At 33.9% G+C, this 21,891-nt stretch overlaps 1 protein-coding gene across 1 annotated transcript; it reads right to left on the minus strand.

The window, feature by feature from the left end:
• Window positions 1–376: 376 nt before the first annotated feature.
• LOC120051705 (zinc-binding protein A33-like) lies at window positions 377–3,034 on the minus strand. Its single transcript, XM_038998594.1, has 2 exons — window positions 2,930–3,034; window positions 377–1,727 (listed from the first exon to the last, which is right to left on the minus strand). The coding sequence occupies exons 1-2, from the start codon at window positions 2,949–2,951 to the stop codon at window positions 1,153–1,155; spliced, it is 597 nt and encodes a 198-aa protein (XP_038854522.1). The 5' UTR covers window positions 2,952–3,034; the 3' UTR covers window positions 377–1,152.
• Window positions 3,035–21,891: the final 18,857 nt, after the last annotated feature.

A 21,891-nucleotide genomic window follows, 5' to 3' on the forward strand; every position in this document is an offset into this window, starting at 1 on the left:
GCCAATGCCAGGATGAGGATCAGTAAAGAAGGGGTTCTGTATGCCGGTAGTAGTGGACACAAGGACAAGTCTGTAGATCCTAACAACAAGACCTATCTTCACAGGGAGCTGGACTCCAAACTCAAAGACATGGACAAGTAGAGGAAGACCAAACCCAAAGAGGAGGAGGATTTTTGACCTTTTTAAATCCAATAGATAGTTTTATTAAATCGATTACTGCTAAATTATTTCAACCTGTCTGTCGGTATCTTCTATAAGTACAGCATATAAGGCTACCTTTATAAGTACAGCATATACGGGTACCTTTATAAGTACAGCATATACGGGTATCTTCTATAAGTACAGCATATATGGGTATCTTCTATAAGTACAGCATATACGGGTATCTTCTATAAGTACAACATATCAGGGTACCTTCTATAAGTACATCATATACGGGTATCTTCGATAAGTACAGCATATACGGGTATCTTCTATAAGTACAGCATATACGGGTATCTTCTATAAGTACAGCATATACGGGTATCTTCTATAAGTACAGCATATACGGGTATCTTCTATAAGTACAGCATATACGGGTATCTTCTATAAGTACAGCATATACGGGTATCTTCTATAAATACAGCATATACAGGTACATTCTATAAGTACACAAAGTTTATTATAAACACGCATGGTCACAAATACACAAGATCCACTAGCTGGTTTGCTACTAAACATTTTCTGACCTCTGACCTTTATCAATGGCTATAATTATAATATGGTTGACTATTCATCTTTTGCACACTTGAGTACTGAAGAGTGATGGTGATTACAAATGGCTAGTCAGAGGACAGATGGTCAGGGGACAGATGGTCAGGGGACGGGAGGTGTTATGGTATTATAATCTGGTTCAGTACCTCTATAGATATAGTCAGGGGACAGATGGTCAGGGGACAGATGGTCAGGGGACAGATGGTCAGGGGACAGATGTTGAGGGGACGGGAGGTGTTATGGTATTATAATCTGGTCCAGTACCTCTATAGATATAGTCAGGGGACAGATGGTCAGGGGACAGATGGTCAGGGGACTGGAGGTGTTATGGTATTATAATCTGGTCCAGTACCTCTATAGATATAGTCAGGGGACAGATGGTCAGGGTTACGGGAGGTGTTATGGTAGTATAATCTGGTTCAGTACCTCTATAGATATAGTCAGGGGACAGATGGTCAGGGGACTGGAGGTGTTTCCCTCATCATACATCCCAGGAGCAAAATAAGGAAAGATCCTCTCAGTGAACTTCTCTTTGAACACGTGTATCAGCGTTGAGTCTACTGTGTTCAGAAACAGCACCTTCCCTCGGTCGTAGTCCAGCTCTATAGTGATTCTCCACGGCTTCCTCTCTCTCTTCACCTCCAGGCGCGTCCGCGGGGACGTCTGGGCCCAGTACGTCTCCCCGTTACACAACCCGATTACCCAGAATCCCTCAGCAGGGTTGAGGAAGATGGTGGACTTGCGTTTGATGGACTCTCGGGCGACTCCGATGTACCAGTCTCTGCTCTGGCCCACCTCTACGGTCCAGCTGTGTCTTCCGGAGGTGAATCCTGTAGCTCCCAGGACAGAGATGCGGCTAGTAAGGCGCTCGGGGTTGTCTGGCAGGAGCTTCTTTCTGCTGTACTTCACGCTGCTGAACTCCTTAGAGAAGCTGAGGTTGGACTGGGCTGTGTTGGGGTCCAGGGTTATGGGGACTGGAAGGAGGAGAAACATCTATTACTACAGAGTATGATAATTGGTAGAGCAGAAGGAGTGTGTTAATTGGTAGAGCAGAAGGAGTGTGTTAATTGGTAGAGCAGAAGGAATGTGTTAATTGGTAGAGCAGAAGGAGTGTGTTAATTGGTAGAGCAGAAGGAGTGTGTTAATTGGTAGAGCAGATGGAGTGTGTTAATTGGTGGAGCAGAAATAGTGTGTTAATTGGTAGAGCAGAAGGAGTGTGTTAATTGGTAGAGCAGAATGAGTGTGTTAATTGGTAGAGCAGAAGTTGTGTGTTAATTGGTAGAGCAGAAGGAATGTGTTAATTGGTAGAGCAGAAGTTGTGTGTTAATTGGTAGAGCAGAAGGAGTGTGTTAATTGGTAGAGCAGAAAGAGTGTGTTAATTGGTAGAGCAGAAAGAGTGTGTTAATTGGTAGAGCAGAAGGAGTGTGTTAATTGGTAGAGCAGAAGGAGTGTGTTAATTGGTAGAGCAGAAGTTGTGTGTTAATTGGTAGAGCAGAAGGAGTGTGTTAATTGGTAGAGCAGAAGGAGTGTGTTAATTGGTAGAGCAGAAGTTGTGTGTTAATTGGTAGAGCAGAAGGAGTGTGTTAATTGGTAGAGCAGAAGGAGTGTGTTAATTGGTAGAGCAGCATACAGATATATTCATTAAATTTTTTGACAATTGGAATCCAAAAACATGTTTTGAATGTCTGACTAACTGCCTGACAGGCTGCCTGACAGACTGTCTGACTGAATGTCTGACTGACTGTTTAACTGAATGTCTGACTGACTGTTTAACTGAATGTTTGACAGACTGACTGACTGACTGAATGTCTGACTGATTGTCTGACTGATTGTCTGACTGACTGTCTGACTGACTGTCTGACTGAATGTCTGACTGATTGTCTGACTGACTGTCTGACTGACTGTCTGACTGAATGTCTGACTGATTGTCTGACTGACTGTCTGACTGACTGTCTGACTGACTGTCTGACTGCACCACTGAGCTCTGTATCAACAGGTTGCACAAACATACATTTTGTTTATGTATAACAACCTTTTCTCTACCTGATCAAAATGGTAGTCTGTCGCATGGGTCTGTCGCATGGGAGATTTGTTTCTGGATACCAAAACTATCGAAATGGTTTTTGGAATTTGCACGAATAGCTGTGAGAAAAAAAATTGTGTAGCCAATACTCACCCCATTGGACAATGTCTGCCATCTTTTTCCAGATTCCAAACTTGAGTGATTGCAGATGTTTGGCAGCGTCTATGAGGATTCCTCTGATACACTCTGGCTCTCCCAGGGGACCTTTGGTCCTGAAACACCATGGATTTATCATCAAGAAGGTTTCAATAAAAACAGAATGTAAACAATTGTTGGCTTTATTTAGTAATGGTTGTTAGCAACAGTAGGCAAGGGATACCTAGTCCGTTGTTCAACTGAAATGTATTCAACTGAAATGTGTCTTCCCGCAACTAACCCAACGCCTCTGAATCAGAGAGGTGCAGGAGGGCTGCCTTAATCAACATCCACGCCTTCGGCGCCCGGGGAACAGTGGGTTAACTGCCTTGTTCAGGGGGCTGCCTTAATCAACATCCACGCCTTCGGCGCCCGGGGAACAGTGGGTTAACTGCCTTGTTCAGGGGGCTGCCTTAATCAACATCCACGCCTTCGGTGGCCAGGGAACAGTGGGTTAACTGCCTTGTTCAGGAGGGCTGCCTTAATCAACATCCACGCCTTCGGCACCCGGGGAACAGTGGGTTAACTGCCTTGTTCAGGAGGGCTGCCTTAATCAACATCCACGCCTTCGGCACCCGGGGAACAGTGGGTTAACTGCCTTGTTCAGGAGGGCTGCCTTAATCAACATCCACGCCTTCGGCACCCGGGGAACAGTGGGTTAACTGCCTTGTTCAGGGGCAGAATGACAGATGTTTATGTTGTCAGCTCAGGGATTCGATTCAGCAACCTTCCGGTTACTAGCCCATCGCGTTAACCACTAGGCTACATAGTAGGTAGTAGTAGTAGGTAGTAATACCTGTACACCGGACGTGCTACCTTGTCGCGGACATTCTGTTCGACCCTCTCTCTCTCTCTACTGCACCTGCTGTCTCTCTCTCTCTCTCTCTCTCTTTCTCTGTCTCTCTCTCTCTCTCTGTCTCTCTCTCTGTCTCTGTCTCTGTCTCTCTCTCTCTCTCTCTCTCTCTACTGCACCTGCTGTCTCTAACTGAATGCTCGGCTATGAAAAGCCAACTGACATTTACTCCTGAGGTACTGACGTGTTGCACCGTCTACAACCACTGTGATTATTATTATTAATAGTAATTGTAGGTAGTAATTGTAGGTAGTAATAGTAGGTAGTACTAGTAGGCAGGAATAGTAGTAATAGTAGGTAGTACTAGTAGGCAGGAATAGTAGTAATAGTAGGTAGTAATAGTAGTAGTAGTAGGTAGTAATAGTAGGTAGTAATAGTAGGTAGTAATAGTAGTAGTAGTAGGTAGTAATAGTAGGTAGTAATAGTAGTAGTAGTAGGTAGTAATAGTAGGTAGTAATAGTAGTAGTAGTAGGTAGTAATAGTAGGTAGTAATAGCAGTAATAGTAGGTAGTAATAGTAGGTAGTAATAGTAGTAGTAGTAGGTGGTAATAGTAGTAATATCGTGTAGTAACAGTAGTAATAGTAGGTAGTAATAGTAGTAATAGTAGGTAGTAATAGTAGTATTAGTAGGTAGTAATAGTAGTATTAGTAGGTGGTAATAGTAGGTAGTAATAGTAGTAATAGTAGGTAGTAATAGTAGTAATAGTAGTAATAGTAGATAGCAATATTAGTAGATAGTAATAGTAGTAATATTAGGTATTAATAGTAGTAATAGTAGGTAGTAATAGTAGTAATAGTAGGTAGTACTATTAGTAATGGTAGGTAGTAATAGTATTAATAGTAGGTAGTAATAGCAGGTAGTAATAATGGTAATAATAGGTAATACTAGTAGTAATAGTAGTAATAGTAGGTGGTAATATCAGGTAGTAATAATGGTAATAATAGGTAATACTAGTAGTAATAGTAGTAATAGTAGGTAGTAATAGTAGTAATAGTAGGTAGTAATAGTAGATAGTAATAGTAGTAATAGCAGGTAGTAATAATAGGGAGTAATAGTAGGTAGTAATAGTAGGTAGTAATAGTAGTAATAGTAGGTAGTAATATCAGGTAGTAATAATGGTAATAATAGGTAATACTAGTAGTAATAGTAGTAATAGTAGGTAGTAATAGTAGATAGTAATAGTAGTAATAGTGGGTGGTAATAGTAGTAATGGTAGGTAGTAATAGTAGTAATAGTGGGTGGTAATAGTAGTAATGGTAGGTAGTAATAGTAGTAATAGTGGGTGGTAATAGTAGTAATGGTAGGTAGTAATAGTAGGTAGTAATAGTAGTAATGGTAGGTAGTAATAGTAGTAATAGTAGGTAGTAATAGTAGTAACAGTAGTAATAGTAGATAGTAATAGTGGGTGGTAATAGTAGTAATGGTAGGTAGTAATAGTAGGTAGTAATAGTAGTAATGGTATGTAGTAATAGTAGATAGTAATAGTAGGTAGTAATAGTAGTAATAGTAGGTAGTAATAGTAGGTAGTAATAGTAGTAACAGTAGTAATAGTAGGTAGTAATAGTAGTAATGGTATGTAGTAATAGTAGATAGTAATAGTAGGTAGTAATAGTAGTAATAGTAGGTAGTAATAGTGGTAATAGCAGTAATAGTAGGTAGTAATAGCAGTAATAGTAGGTAGTAATAGTAGTAATAGTAGGTAGTAATAGTAGGTAGTAATAGTAGGTAGTAATAGTAGTAATAGTAGGTAGTAATAGTAGGTAGTAATAGTAGTAGTAGTAGGTAGTAATAGTAGGTAGTAATAGCAGGTAGTAATAGTGGTAATAGTAGGTAGTAATAGTAGGTGGTAATAGTATTAATAGTAGGTAGTAATAGTAGTAATATTAGTAATAGTAGGTGGTAATAGTATTAATAGTAGGTAGTAATAGTAGTAATATTAGTAATAGTAGGTGGTAATAGTAGTAATAGTAGGTGGTAATAGTAGTAATAGTAGGTAGTAATAGTAGGTGGTAATAGTAGTAATAGTAGGTAGTAATAGTAGTACTAGCAGGTGGTAATAGTAGTAATAGTAGGTAGTAATAGTAGTAATATTAGGTAGTAATAGTGGTAATAGTAGGTAGTAATAGTAGGTAGTAATAGTAGGTAGTAATAGTAGTAATAGTAGGTAGTAATAGTAGGTAGTAATAGTAGTAGTAGTAGGTAGTAATAGTAGGTAGTAATAGCAGGTAGTAATAGTGGTAATAGTAGGTAGTAATAGTAGGTAGTAATAGTAGTAATAGTAGGTGGTAATAGTAGTAATAGTAGTAATAGTAGGTGGTAATAGTAGTAGTAGTATTAATAGTAGGTAGTAATAGTAGTAATAGTAGGTAGTAATAGTAGTAATAGTAGTAATAGTAGTAATAGTAGGTAGTAATAGTAGTAATAGTAGATAGTAATAGTAGGTAGTAATAGTAGTAATAGTAGGTAGTAATAGTAGTAATAGTAGGTGGTAATAGTAGTAATAGTAGGTGGTAATAGTAGTAATAGTAGGTAGTAATAGTAGTAATGGCAGGTAGTAATAGTAGTAATAGTAGGTAGCAATAGTAGTAATATCAGGTACTAATATTATTAATAGTAGGTAGTAATAGTGGGTTGTAGTAGTAGTAGTAATAGTAGTAATAGTATGTAGTAAAAGTAGGTAGTAATAGTAGTAATAGTAGGTAGTAATAGTAGGTGGTAATAGGTAGTAATAGTAGTAATAGCAGGTAGTAATAGTAGGTAGTACTAGTAGGAAGGAATAGTAGTAATAGTAGTAATAGCAGGTAGTAATAGTAGGTAGTAATAGTAGGTAGCAATAGCAGGTAGTAATAGTAGTAATAGTAGGTGGTAATAGTAGTAATAGTAGTAGGTAGTAATAGTAGTAATGGCAGGTAGTAATAGTAGTAATAGTAGGTAGCAATAGTAGTAATATCAGGTACTAATATTATTAATAGTAGGTAGTAATAGTGGGTTGTAGTAGTAGTAGTAATAGTAGTAATAGTATGTAGTAAAAGTAGGTAGTAATAGTAGTAATAGTAGGTAGTAATAGTAGGTGGTAATAGGTAGTAATAGTAGTAATAGCAGGTAGTAATAGTATTAATAGTAGGTAGTAATAGTAGTAACAGTAGTAATAGTAGGTAGTAATAGTAGTAATAGTAGGTAGTAATAGCAGGTAGTAATAGTATTAATAGTAGGTAGTAATAGTAGCAATAGTAGGTAGTAATAGTGGTAATAGTAGTAGTAGTAGGTAGTAATAGTAGGTAGTAATAGTAGGTAGTAATAGTAGTAGTAGTAGGTAGTAATAGTAGGTAGTAATAGTAGTAGTAGTAGGTAGTAATAGTAGGTAGTAATAGTAGTAGTAGTAGGTAGTAATAGTAGGTAGTAATAGCAGTAATAGTAGGTAGTAATAGTAGGTAGTAATAGTAGTAGTAGTAGGTGGTAATAGTAGTAATATCGTGTAGTAACAGTAGTAATAGTAGGTAGTAATAGTAGTAATAGTAGGTAGTAATAGTAGTATTAGTAGGTAGTAATAGTAGTATTAGTAGGTGGTAATAGTAGGTAGTAATAGTAGTAATAGTAGGTAGTAATAGTAGTAATAGTAGTAATAGTAGATAGCAATATTAGTAGATAGTAATAGTAGTAATATTAGGTATTAATAGTAGTAATAGTAGGTAGTAATAGTAGTAATAGTAGGTAGTACTATTAGTAATGGTAGGTAGTAATAGTATTAATAGTAGGTAGTAATAGCAGGTAGTAATAATGGTAATAATAGGTAATACTAGTAGTAATAGTAGTAATAGTAGGTGGTAATATCAGGTAGTAATAATGGTAATAATAGGTAATACTAGTAGTAATAGTAGTAATAGTAGGTAGTAATAGTAGTAATAGTAGGTAGTAATAGTAGATAGTAATAGTAGTAATAGCAGGTAGTAATAATAGGGAGTAATAGTAGGTAGTAATAGTAGGTAGTAATAGTAGTAATAGTAGGTGGTAATATCAGGTAGTAATAATGGTAATAATAGGTAATACTAGTAGTAATAGTAGTAATAGTAGGTAGTAATAGTAGATAGTAATAGTAGTAATAGTAGGTAGTAATAGTAGTAATGGTAGGTAGTAATAGTAGGTAGTAATAGTGGGTGGTAATAGTAGTAATGGTAGGTAGTAATAGTAGTAATAGTGGGTGGTAATAGTAGTAATGGTAGGTAGTAATAGTAGGTAGTAATAGTAGTAATGGTAGGTAGTAATAGTAGTAATAGTAGGTAGTAATAGTAGTAACAGTAGTAATAGTAGATAGTAATAGTGGGTGGTAATAGTAGTAATGGTAGGTAGTAATAGTAGGTAGTAATAGTAGTAATGGTATGTAGTAATAGTAGATAGTAATAGTAGGTAGTAATAGTAGTAATAGTAGGTAGTAATAGTAGGTAGTAATAGTAGTAACAGTAGTAATAGTAGGTAGTAATAGTAGTAATGGTATGTAGTAATAGTAGATAGTAATAGTAGGTAGTAATAGTAGTAATAGTAGGTAGTAATAGTGGTAATAGCAGTAATAGTAGGTAGTAATAGCAGTAATAGTAGGTAGTAATAGTAGTAATAGTAGGTAGTAATAGTAGGTAGTAATAGTAGGTAGTAATAGTAGTAATAGTAGGTAGTAATAGTAGGTAGTAATAGTAGTAGTAGTAGGTAGTAATAGTAGGTAGTAATAGCAGGTAGTAATAGTGGTAATAGTAGGTAGTAATAGTAGGTAGTAATAGTAGTAATAGTAGGTGGTAATAGTAGTAATAGTAGTAATAGTAGGTGGTAATAGTAGTAATAGTAGTAATAGTAGGTGGTAATAGTAGTAATAGTAGTAATAGTAGGTGGTAATAGTAGTAATAGTAGTAATAGTAGGTGGTAATAGTAGTAATAGTAGGTAGTAATAGTAGGTAGTAATAGTAGTAATATTAGGTAGTAATAGTAGTAATAGTAGGTAGTAATAGTAGGTAGTAATAGTAGGTAGTAATAGTAGTAATATTAGGTAGTAATAGTAGTAATAGTAGGTAGTAATAGTAGGTAGTAATAGTAGGTAGTAATAGTAGTAATAGTAGGTAGTAATAGTAGGTAGTAATAGTAATATAGTAATAGTAGGTAGTAATAGTAGTTAGTAATATATTGGTAATAGTAGGTAGTAATAGTATGTAGTAATAGTAGTAATAGAGGTAATAGTAGTAATAGTTATAATAGTAGTAATAGTTATAATAGTAGTAATAGTTATAATAGTTATAATAGTAGTAATAGTTATAATAGTTATAATAGTAGTAATAGTAGTAATAGTTATAATAGTAGTAATAGTAGATATAATAGTAGTTATAATAGTAGTAATAGTAGGTAGTAATAGTAGTAATAGTAGGTGGTAATAGTAGTAATAGTAGGTGGTAATAGTAGTAATAGTAGGTAGTAATAGTAGTAATGGCAGGTAGTAATAGTAGTAATAGTAGGTAGCAATAGTAGTAATATCAGGTACTAATATTATTAATAGTAGGTAGTAATAGTGGGTTGTAGTAGTAGTAGTAATAGTAGTAATAGTATGTAGTAAAAGTAGGTAGTAATAGTAGTAATAGTAGGTAGTAATAGTAGGTGGTAATAGGTAGTAATAGTAGTAATAGCAGGTAGTAATAGTATTAATAGTAGGTAGTAATAGTAGTAACAGTAGTAATAGTAGGTAGTAATAGTAGTAATAGTAGGTAGTAATAGCAGGTAGTAATAGTAGTAATAGTAGGTGGTAATAGTAGTAATAGTAGGTAGTAATAGTAGTAATGGCAGGTAGTAATAGTAGTAATAGTAGGTAGCAATAGTAGTAATATCAGGTACTAATATTATTAATAGTAGGTAGTAATAGTGGGTTGTAGTAGTAGTAGTAATAGTAGTAATAGTATGTAGTAAAAGTAGGTAGTAATAGTAGTAATAGTAGGTAGTAATAGTAGGTGGTAATAGGTAGTAATAGTAGTAATAGCAGGTAGTAATAGTATTAATAGTAGGTAGTAATAGTAGTAACAGTAGTAATAGTAGGTAGTAATAGTAGTAATAGTAGGTAGTAATAGCAGGTAGTAATAGTATTAATAGTAGGTAGTAATAGTAGCAATAGTAGGTAGTAATAGTGGTAATAGTAGTAGTAGTAGGTAGTAATAGTATGTAGTAATAGCAGGTAGTAATAGTATTAATAGTAGGTAGTAATAGTAGTAACAGTAGTAATAGTAGGTAGTAATAGTAGGTAGTAATAGTAGGTAGTAATAGTAGGTAGTAATAGTAGGTAGTAATAGTAGTAATAGTAGGTAGTAATAGTAGGTAGTAATAGTAGGTAGTAATAGTAGTAATGGTATGTAGTAATAGTAGATAGTAATAGTAGTAATAGTAGGTGGTAATAGCAATAGTAATAGTAGCAATAGTAGGTAGTAATAATAGGGAGTAATAGTAGGTAGTAATAGTAGTAATAGTAGGTGGTAATAGTAGTAATAGTAGGTAGTAATAGTAGTAATAGTAGGTAGTAATAGTAGTAATAGTAGGTAGTAATAGTAGATAGTAATAGTAGTAATAGTAGGTGGTAATAGCAATAGTAATAGTAGCAATAGTAGGTAGTAATAGTAGGGAGTAATAGTAGGTAGTAATAGTAGTAATAGTAGTAATAGTAGGTAGTAATAGTAGTAATGGCAGGTAGTAATAGTAGTAATAGTAGGTAGCAATAGTAGTAATATCAGGTACTAATATTATTAATAGTAGGTAGTAATAGTGGGTTGTAGTAGTAGTAGTAATAGTAGTAATAGTATGTAGTAATAGTAGGTAGTAATAGTAGTAATAGTATGTAGTAAAAGTAGGTAGTAATAGTAGTAATAGTAGGTAGTAATAGCAGGTAGTAATAGTAGTAATAGTAGGTAGTAATAGTAGTAACAGCAGTAATAGTAGGTAGTAATAGTAGTAATAGTAGGTAGTAATAGTAGGTAGTAATAGTAGTAATAGCAGGTAGTAATAGTATTAATAGTAGGTAGTAATAGTAGTAATAGTAGGTAGTAATAGTATTAATAGTAGGTAGTAATTGTAGTAATAGTAGGTAGTAATAGCAGGCAGTAATAGTATGTATTAATCATAGGAAGTAATAGTATTAATAGTAGGTAGTAATAGTAGTAACAGTAGGTAGTAATAGTAGTAATAGTAGGTAGTAATAGTAGATAGTAATAGTAGTAATAGTAGGTGGTAATGGCAATAGTAATAGTAGCAATAGTAGGTAGTAATAGTAGGGAGTAATAGTAGGTAGTAATAGTAGTAATAGTAGGTGGTAATAGTAGTAATAGTAGGTAGTAATAGTAGTAATAGTAGGTGGTAATAGTAGTAATAGTAGGTAGTAATAGTAGTAATAGTAGTAATAGTAGGTAGTAATAGTAGTAATAGTAGGTAGTAATAGTAGTAATGGCAGGTAGTAATAGTAGTAATAGTAGGTAGCAATAGTAGTAATATCAGGTACTAATATTATTAATAGTAGGTAGTAATAGTGGGTTGTAGTAGTAGTAGTAATAGTAGTAATAGTATGTAGTAAAAGTAGGTAGTAATAGTAGGTGGTAATAGTAGTAATAGTAGTAATAGTAGGTGGTAATAGTAGTAATAGTAGTAATAGTAGGTGGTAATAGTAGTAATAGTAGTAATAGTAGGTGGTAATAGTAGTAATAGTAGTAATAGTAGGTGGTAATAGTAGTAATAGTAGGTAGTAATAGTAGGTGGTAATAGTAGTAATAGTAGGTAGTAATAGTAGTAATAGTAGGTAGTAATAGTAGATAGTAATAGTAGGTAGTAATAGTAGTAATATTAGGTAGTAATAGTAGGTAGTAATAGTAATAATAGCAGGTATTAATAGTAGTAATAGTATGTAGTAATAGTAGGTAGTAATAGTAGTAATAGTATGTAGTAATAGTAGGTAGTAATAGTATTAATAGTAGGTAGTAATATTAGTAATAGTAGGTAGTAATAGTAGTAATAGTAGGTAGTAATAGTAGTAATATTAGTAATAGTAGGTGGTAATAGTAGTAATAGTAGGTAGTAATAGTAGTAATAGTAGGTAGTAATAGTAGGTAGTAATAGTAGTAATAGTAGGTGGTAATAGCAATAGTAATAGTAGCAATAGTAGGTAGTAATAATAGGGAGTAATAGTAGGTAGTAATAGTGGTAATAGTAGGTAGTAATAGTAGATAGTAATAGTAGGTAGTAATAGTAGGTAGTAATAGTAGTAATAGTAGGTAGTAATAGTAGGTAGTAATAGTAGGTAGTAATAGTAGTAATAGTAGGTAGTAATAGTAGGTAGTAATAGTAGGTAGTAATAGTAGGTAGTAATAGTAGTAATAGTAGGTGGTAATAGTAGTAATAGTAGTAATAGTAGTAATAGTAGGTAGTAATAGTAGTAATAGTAGATAGTAATAGTAGGTAGTAATAGTAGTAATAGTAGGTAGTAATAGTAGTAATAGTAGGTGGTAATAGTAGTAATAGTAGGTGGTAATAGTAGTAATAGTAGGTAGTAATAGTAGTAATGGCAGGTAGTAATAGTAGTAATAGTAGGTAGCAATAGTAGTAATATCAGGTACTAATATTATTAATAGTAGGTAGTAATAGTGGGTTGTAGTAGTAGTAGTAATAGTAGTAATAGTATGTAGTAAAAGTAGGTAGTAATAGTAGTAATAGTAGGTAGTAATAGTAGGTGGTAATAGGTAGTCAATAGTAGTAATAGCAGTAGTAATAGTATAATAGTAGGTAGTAATAGTAGTAACAGTAGTAATAGTAGGTAGTATAGTAGTAATCAGTAGGTAGTAATAGCAGGTAGTACTAGTAGTAATAGTAAGTAGGTTGTAATAGTTAATGCGGATAATGAGTAACAGTAGTAATAGTAGGTAGTAATAGGTAGTAATAGGGAGGTAGTAATAGTAGTAAATAGTAGGTAGCAATAGTAGTAATATCAGGATACTATATTATTAATAGTAGGTAGTAATAGTGGGTTGTAGTAGTAGTAGTAATAGTAGTATAGTATGTAGTAAAAGTAGGTAGTAATAGTAGTAATAGTAGGTCGTAATAGTAGGTGGTAATAGGTAGTAATAGTAGTAATAGCAGGTAGTAATAGTATTAATAGTAGGTAGTAATAGTAGTAAACAGTAGTAATAGCAGGTTAAATAGTATTAATAGTAGGTAGTAATAGTAGTAATAGTATAATAGTAGGTAGTAATAGTAGTAACAGTAGTAATAGTAGGTAGTAAAAGTAGTAATAGTAGGTAGTAAGCAGGTAGTAATAGTATTAATAGTAGGTAGTAATAGTAGCAATAGTAGGTAGTAATAGTGGAATAGTTAGTAGTAGTAGGTAGTAATAGTATGTAGTAATAGCAGGTAGTAATAGTATTAATAGTAGGTAGTAATAGTAGTAACAGTAGTAATAGTAGGTAGTAATAGTAGTAATGGTATGTAGTAATAGTAGATAGTAATAGTAGTAATAGTAGGTGGTAATAGCAATAGTAATAGTAGCAATAGTAGGTAGTAATAATACGGAGAATAGTAGGTAGTAATAGTAGTAATAGTAGGTAGTAAGTAGTAATAGTAGATAGTAATAGTAGTAATAGTAGGTGGTAATAGCAATAGTAATAGTAGCAATAGTAGGTAGTAATAGTAGGGAGTAATAGTAGGTAGTAATAGTAGTAATAGTAGTAATAGTAGGTAGTAATAGTAGTAATGGCAGGTAGTAATAGTAGTAATAGTAGGTAGCAATAGTAGTAATATCAGGTACTAATATTATTAATAGTAGGTAGTAATAGTGGGTTGTAGTAGTAGTAGTAATAGTAGTAATAGTATGTAGTACTAGTAGGTAGTAATAGTAGTAATAGTATGTAGTAAAAGTAGGTAGTAATAGTAGTAATAGTAGGTAGTAATAGCAGGTAGTAATAGTAGTAATAGTAGGTAGTAATAGTAGTAACAGCAGTAATAGTAGGTAGTAATAGTAGTAATAGTAGGTAGTAATAGTAGGTAGTAATAGTAGTAATAGCAGGTAGTAATAGTATTAATAGTAGGTAGTAATAGTAGTAATAGTAGGTAGTAATAGTATTAATAGTAGGTAGTAATTGTAGTAATAGTAGGTAGTAATAGCAGGCAGTAATAGTATGTATTAATCATAGGAAGTAATAGTATTAATAGTAGGTAGTAATAGTAGTAATAGTATGTGGTAATAGTAGTAATTGTAGGTAGTAGTAGTAGATAGTAATAGTAGTAATAGTAGGTGGTAATGGCAATAGTAATAGTAGCAATAGTAGGTAGTAATAGTAGGGAGTAATAGTAGGTAGTAATAGTAGTAATAGTAGGTGGTAATAGTAGTAATAGTAGGTAGTAATAGTAGTAATAGTAGGTGGTAATAGTAGTAATAGTAGGTAGTAATAGTAGTAATAGTAGTAATAGTAGGTAGTAATAGTAGTAATAGTAGGTAGTAATAGTAGTAATGGCAGGTAGTAATAGTAGTAATAGTAGGTAGCAATAGTAGTAATATCAGGTACTAATATTATTAATAGTAGGTAGTAATAGTGGGTTGTAGTAGTAGTAGTAATAGTAGTAATAGTATGTAGTAAAAGTAGGTAGTAATAGTAGTAATAGTAGGAAGTAATAGTAGGTGGTAAAAGTAGTAATAGTAGGTAGTAATAGTAGTAATAGTAGGTGGTAATAGTAGTAATAGTAGGTAGTAATAGTAGTAATAGTAGATAGTAATAGTAGTAATAGTAGGTGGTAATAGCAATAGTAATAGTAGTAATAGTAGTTGGTAATAGTAGTAATAGTAGGTTGTAATAGTAGGTAGTAATATTAGTAATAGTAGGTGGTAATAGCAATAGTAATAGTAGTAATAGTAGGTAGTAGTTGTAGGTGGTAATAGTAGGTAGTAATAGTAGTAGTAGTAGGCAGTAATATTAGGTAGTAATATTAGTAAAAATATGTATTAATATTAGTTCCCGATAGTTGTAATAGTATGCGATAATAGTAATAATAGTAGTTAGTAATAGTAGTAATAATAGTAATATCAGTTATTAATAGTATATAGTAATATTATGTAGTAGCACTAATATTAGTTAGTAATACTAGGTAGTAATACTAGTACTAATAGTAAGGCGTACTAGCAGGTAGTAGAAATGGTAGTAGTAGTAGTAGTAATATCAGGCAGTAATAGCAGGTAGTAGTTTTAGGTAGTAATATTAAGTATTGTTAGTAGTAATGGTAGGCGGTAAAAGTAGTAATAGTAAGTGGTAATAGTAGTAATTGTAGGTAGTAATAGTAGTAATAGTAGGTTGTAATAGTAGGTAGTTATAGTATGTAGTAATATTATGCAGTAATAATAGTATGAAATAATAATAGGTAGTAGTAGTAATTGGTCATAGTATTAATTGTAGGCAGTAGCAGTAGTAGGTAATAGGTAATAAGTAACAATAGTAATAGTACCATTAGGTAGTACATATATGTAGTAATATTAGGTAGTAATAGTAGCATGAAGTAATATCAGATAGTATTAATAACACTTTGCAATAGTAGGTAGTAATAGTATGTAGCAATAGCAGTAATAGTATGTAGCAATAGCAGTAATAGTATGTAGTAATAGTAGGTGGTAATAGTAGTACTAGTAGGCATGTATATTAAGTAGCAATAATACGTAGTAATCGTTGGTAGTAATCATTGTAGTTAGTAGTTAGTAATAGCAGGTTGTAGTATTAGGTAGTAATAATAAGTGGTGCTAGAGGTAATGGTAGGCAGTAATAGTAGTAAATGTAGGTAGTAGTGGTGGTAATAGTAATATTAGGTAGTAATATTATGTAGTAATATTAGGCAGTAACGGTAGTATGAAGTAATAGTAGGTAGTATTAAAAACAGGTAGTAATATTAGGTAGTAATATAAGTAAAAGTAGGTAGTAATAGTAGATAGTAGTACTATGTGGTAATGGTAAGTGGTAATAGTAGTAATTATAGTTAGTAGTAGTAGGTAGTTAGTAGTAGTAGTAACAGTCATATTAGGTAGTAATAATATGTGTAATATTAGGCAGTAATAGTAGTATGAAGAATTAGCAGGTATTATTAATAACACGTAGTTACATTAGGTAGTAATAGTATGTGGTAGTAATAGTAGTAATAGTAACGTGTAATAGTAGTTAATAATAGTAGGTACAATGTGGTAATAGCAGGTGGTAATTGTAGGTAGTAATAGCAGTAAAAGTAGGTAGTAATAGTAGTAATAGTAATATGTAGTAATGGTAAGTATTAATAGTAGTAATAGTAACATGTAAAGGTAGTAATAATAGTAGGTAACAATAAAATGTGGTAATAGCACGTGGTAATTGTAGGTAGTAATAGTAGGTAGAAATATTAGAAATAGTAGGCCATAATAGTAGTTTGTACTAGTAAGTAGTAATAATAGGTAGTAGTTGTAGTAATATTAGGTTTTAATAGTAGGTAGTAGTAGTAGTAGCAGTAGAATTAGTTACCGTAGTTAGTAGTAGTAGGGAGTTGTAGTACGGTAATAATAGTAGGTTTTAATAATATGCAGTAATTGTGGGTTGTAATAGTAGTAGTACTAATAGGTAGTACTAGTAGTAGTCGTAGTAGGTGGTGCTACTAGGTAGTAATAGTAGTAATAGTAGGTAGTACTAGTGGTAATAGTAGGTTGTAATAGTAGGCAGTAATAGTGGGTTGTAATAGTAGGTAGTAATAGTAGGTAGTAATGGTAGGTAATAATAGTAGGTTGTCATAGTAGGTATTAATAGTAGGTAGCAGTAGCAGTAGCAGTAGTAATAGTAGTATGTAGTATTAGCAGTAATGCTAGGTAATGCTAGTAGGCAATGATATTAGGTGGTAAAAGTAGGTAGTAATAGTAGTAATATTAGGTAGTAATAGTAGGTTGTAATATTGTGTGGTAGTTAGTAGTGGTAGTAGTAGTAGTAGCAGTTGGTATTGGTAGTAGTAATTGTTAGTAGTAGTAGTAGTAGTAGTAGTAGTTAGTAGTGGTAGTAGTAGTTGTCAGTAGTAGTAGTAGGTAGTATTAGTAGTTAGTAGTTGTAGTTAGTAGTGGTAGTAGTTGGTAGTGGTGGTAGTAGTTGTTAGTAGTAGTAGTAGTAGGTAGTAGTAGTAGTTAGTAGTAGTAGTAGTAGTAGTTAATAGTAGTTAATAGTTAGTAGTAGTAGTTAGTAGTGGTAGTAGTTGGTAGTGGTAGTAGTAGTTGTTAGTAGTAGTAGTTAGTAGTAGTAGTAGTAGTAGTAGTAGTTGTTAGTAGTAGTAGTTAGTAGTGGTAGTAGTAGTAGTAGTAGTAGTAGTAGTAGTAGTAGTAGTAGTAGTAGTAGTAGTTGTTAGTAGTAGTAGTTAGTAGTGGTAGTAGTAGTAGTAGTAGTAGTAGTAGTAGTAGTAGTAGTAGTAGTAGTAGTTAGTAGTGGTAGTAGTAGTTGTTAGTAGTAGTATGTAGTAGTAGTAGTAGTAGTTGGTAGTATGTAGTAGTAGTAGTAGTAGTTGGTAGTGGTAGTTGTTAGTAGTAGTAGTAGGTAGTAGTAGTAGTTAGTAGTGGTAGTAGTAGTTGTTAGTAGTTAGTAGTAGTATGTAGTAGTATGTAGTAGTAGTAGTAGTAGTTGGTAGTGGTAGTTGTTAGTAGTTAGTAGTAGTATGTAGTAGTATGTAGTAGTAGTTAGTAGTATTTGGTAGTGGTAGTAGTAGTTGTTTGTAGTAGTGGTAGTAGTTAGTAGCAGTAGTAGTAGTAGTCAGTAGTAGTAGTAGTAGTAGTAGTAGTAGTAGTAGTAGTAGCAGTTAGTTGTGTTGGTAGTAGTCATGTTAGTAGTAGTGGTAGTAGTTAGTAGTAGTAGTTAGTAGTATTAGTAGTAGTAGTAGCAGTAGATGGTAGTAGTTGGTAGTAGTAGTAGTTAGTAGTAGTAGTAGTTGGTAGGAGTTGGTCGTGGTAGTAGTAGTAGTTAGTAGTAGTAGTAGTAGTAGTAGTAGTAGTTGGTAGTAGTTGGTAGTGGTAGTAGTAGTAGTATTAGTAGTAGTTAATAGTAGTTAATAGTTAGTAGTAGTAGTAGTAGTAGTTAATAGTAGTTAACAGTTAGTAGTTAGTGGTGGTAGTAGTTGGTAGTGGTAGTAGTAGTTGTTAGTAGTAGTAGTTAGTAGTAGTAGTAGTAGTAGTAGTTGTTAGTAGTAGTAGTAGTAGTAGTAGTAGTAGTAGTAGTAGTTGTTAGTAGTAGTGGTAGTAGTAGTAGTAGTAGTAGTAGTAGTAGTAGTAGTAGTAGTAGTAGTAGTAGTAGTTAGTAGTGGTAGTGGTAGTTGTTAGTAGTAGTAGTAGTTAGTAGTAGTATGTAGTAGTAGTAGTAGTAGTTGGTAGTGGTAGTAGTAGTAGTTGGTAGTAGTAGTAGTTAGTAGTAGTAGTAGTTGGTAGGAGTTGGTCGTGGTAGTAGTAGTAGTGGTAGTAGTATTAGTAGTAGTTAGTAGTAGTTGGTAGTGGTAGTAGTAGTAGTAGTAGTAGTAGTTAGTAGTAGTTAGTCAGTAGTAGTTAGTAGTAGTAGTACTAGTTGTTGGTATTTAGTAGTAGTTAGTCAGTAGTAGTTAGTAGTTAGTAGTAGTAGTAGTTGGTAGATCATAGTAGTTAGTCAGTAGTAGTTAGTAGTAGTAGTAATAGTTGTTGGTAGTAGTTAGTAGTAGTTAGTCAGTAGTAGTTAGTAGTTAGTAGTAGTTGGTAGTCGTAGTAGTAGTAGTAGTAGTTGTTGGTAGTTGTAGTAGTTAGTAGTAGTTAGTCAGTAGTAGTTAGTAGTTAGTTGTAGTAGTAGTTGGTAGTCGTAATAGTTCGTAGTAGTAGCCCTTTACATACCTGCTCTTTGTCTTCTTGTAGTCCTAAAGAAGTAGAGCAAAACAAAGTGTTATTGAATAGATTTATATTAATATGTCATTGTAAATAAGAACTTGCCTGGTTAAATAAAGGTTAAACATTTTGTTTTTATTAACTTAAAATGTGGAATACATATGTCAGGCAGTCTGTATGAATTTATCATTTCATTGATTCATTTATTTTGGATGAGATACCTGTAAAAACTTCACATCATCCGCTCGTATAGACGTCTCTACTTCGCTGATGGTGTCTGTGAGGGCAGCGATCCTCTGCTTGATGTACTCCAACTTCATACACATCACCTGAGTTTTGTTCTCCTCTTCCTGTCTCAACTTGGCCACTCTGTTCTTCTCCTCCTCCCTCAGGAGCTGGTGGAACCTCTCAAACTCCTCCTTCATCTGTCGCTCCGTCTGGTCCGCCTGGCTCTACAGTTAATCCGATGGATCGATAGTGTATGTATTTAGCTCACTAACTAATCAGATGGATCGATATTCTATGTATTTAGCTCACAAACTAATCAGATGGATCGATAGTCTATGTATTTAGCTCACAAACTAATCAGATGGATCGATAGTCTATGTATTTAGCTCACTAACTAATCAGATGGATCGATAGTCTATGTATTTAGCTCACTAACTAATCAGATGGATCGATAGTCTATGTATTTTGCTCACTAACTAATCAGATGGATCGATAGTCTATGTATTTAGCTCACTAACTAATTAAAAGCACATACATAGTCAATCTGCCCTGAGAAAAAAAAAAGTTGTTATGGCTGCAGGGGGCGTATTGAAAAACTGGAAAATATGTGCCCATTTTCAAACGGCCTCTTAATCAATTTTTGCTCTTACAATATGCATATTATTACTACTATTGGATAGAAAACAGTCTCTAGTTTCTAAAAACGTTTGAATTATTTCTCTAAGTGGAACAGAACTATTTTTACAGCCCATTTCCTATCCGGAAGTGAGATTTCCAACATCGATGTCTCTCTTCAAGACCTTGTCTATAAAAGGGCATGTCACTTAGGACTGTAGAAACACGTCATACGCCTTCCCCTGGGTGTCATGCGGAAGTGAGAGCAGAAAGGACTTGAATATCTCGTCCAGGGACTGAACACAACCTCTTGGAGTGAGACTTGCGCACTTTATTTTTTTTTTCTGGGCGCGAAGTAGGACCTGTACTCGGCTCCTGGAAAACGCTCGTTTAAGGTGAATATGATCTCCGGCTTCGATTTTATTTGATACATGTCACAATTTCATCCTAAAGTATGTTTTTTCAATATAGTTTAATTATATTATTGAAATTTATTCTGGACTTTAGACGTGATGCGACTCAAGAATTTTGTCAAGATGGAGAGGTTAGTGTCGCACTGCCAGTGTGCTTGCTAATTCAAGAGGGAAATCGTTCGTTCTGGATCGAAATAAAGACGTTTCTGAACAAAGGACCCCTTGGAGAACATTCTGATGGAAGATCAACAAAGATAAGGACCCAATTTGGGATGCTTTTTCATATATCTGTCGAACTGTGCTATGCTACCGTTCGACTAGAATCAATGCTGCTGTGTGCTAGCTAATGTAGTAAGCTAATATAACGATATATTGTGTTTTCGCTGTAAAACACTTCAAAAATCGGAAATATTGGCTCTTTTCACAAGATCTTTGTCTTTCATTAGCTATCCACCATATATTTTTCTGAAATGTTTTATGATGTGTAATTAGTAGTTGACGTTGGTGTCTGTATTTTCTCTGGCTACTCCCGTGCGATTTCTGACTGTACCTATGATGGTAGCAGTAATGTAAAACTGATTTATAGCTAAAATATGCACATTTTTTGAACAAAACATAGATTTATTGTGTAACATGTTATAGGACTGTCATCTGAGGTAGTTTTTTCTAGGTTATTTAGGTTGGTTCTAGGTTAGTTAGGTTGGCTTGTGCATGCTACTTGCATCCTACTTGTGCTGTGAAAAATGTCTGTCCTCTTTTTTTATTTGGTGGTGAGCTAACATAAATATATGTGGTGTTTTCTCTGTAAAACATTTAAAAAATCGGACATGTTGGCTGGATTGACAAGATGTTTATCTTTCAAATGCTGTATTGGACTTGTTAATGTGTGAAAGTTAAATATTTAAAAAAAATAGATTTTGAATTTCGCGCCCTGCAATTGAGCTGGATGTTGTCATAAGTGTACCGACCTCGGGCTTGCAGCCATAAAAGGTTTTAAAACGCAAGCCATTTAGTAATTACCTTTAAGTAATTTTTGGTTTCTTCCCAATCCTCTTTAGTCTTGTTGAGTATTTTCAGGTGTTTCTGCAATGAATCAAGCTTGGCTGAGACCTCTATCTGAAACAATAATGTAAACAAAAAAACAAAAAAACATTGATCCAAAACTCTTGATCATAACATAAATATACATTCCATTGCTTGCATAACCTAGCCCCCCCCCCCCCCCCCCCAAGCACACACACACATTAACACACACACACATACACACACACACACACACACGAACACACACACACATTAACACACACACACATTAACACACACACACATTAACACACACACACATTAACACACACACAATCAAAAGATTGTGAATTCTGCTAATCTGCTGTTTTGTGTTTATTTTTTAACGCTGATCTTAACTTTTTTCGTGCACCATGTCTCCGGCATCATTTCTTATGATCGAAAACTGTTTTTTTGAGTGAACAGCGATTACTAACATCGATTTGGATGACGATTTCACGTCTTTCCGTGTGATTTTGGTTTATGGCCGCAAGGCCAGATGGATTAACCAGGACGTTTACTCAGAGCGCTGATCAGTTGGAAAGTGTCTTCACTGACATTTTCATCCTTGCCTTGACCCTTGACCCTTGATACTCTGTCGTACCTAAATGTGTCAAGCAGACACTCACATCAACACCACTATCCCAGAAACCCTGGATCCACTCCAATTTGCATACCGCCCCCCAACAGATTCAAAGATGATGCGATCTCTATTGCACTCTATCCCTTTCCCTCCTGGACAAAAGGAAGACCTATGTGAGAATGCTATTCATTGACTACAGCACCATAGTGCCCTCAAAGCTCATCACTAAGCTAAGGACCCTGGGACTAAACACCTCCCTCTGCAACTGGATCCTGGACTTCCTGACGGGCCGC

The sequence above is a fragment of the Salvelinus namaycush genome, chromosome 8, assembly GCF_016432855.1.
Source record: "Salvelinus namaycush isolate Seneca chromosome 8, SaNama_1.0, whole genome shotgun sequence".
Classification (NCBI taxonomy): Eukaryota; Metazoa; Chordata; class Actinopteri; order Salmoniformes; family Salmonidae; genus Salvelinus; species Salvelinus namaycush.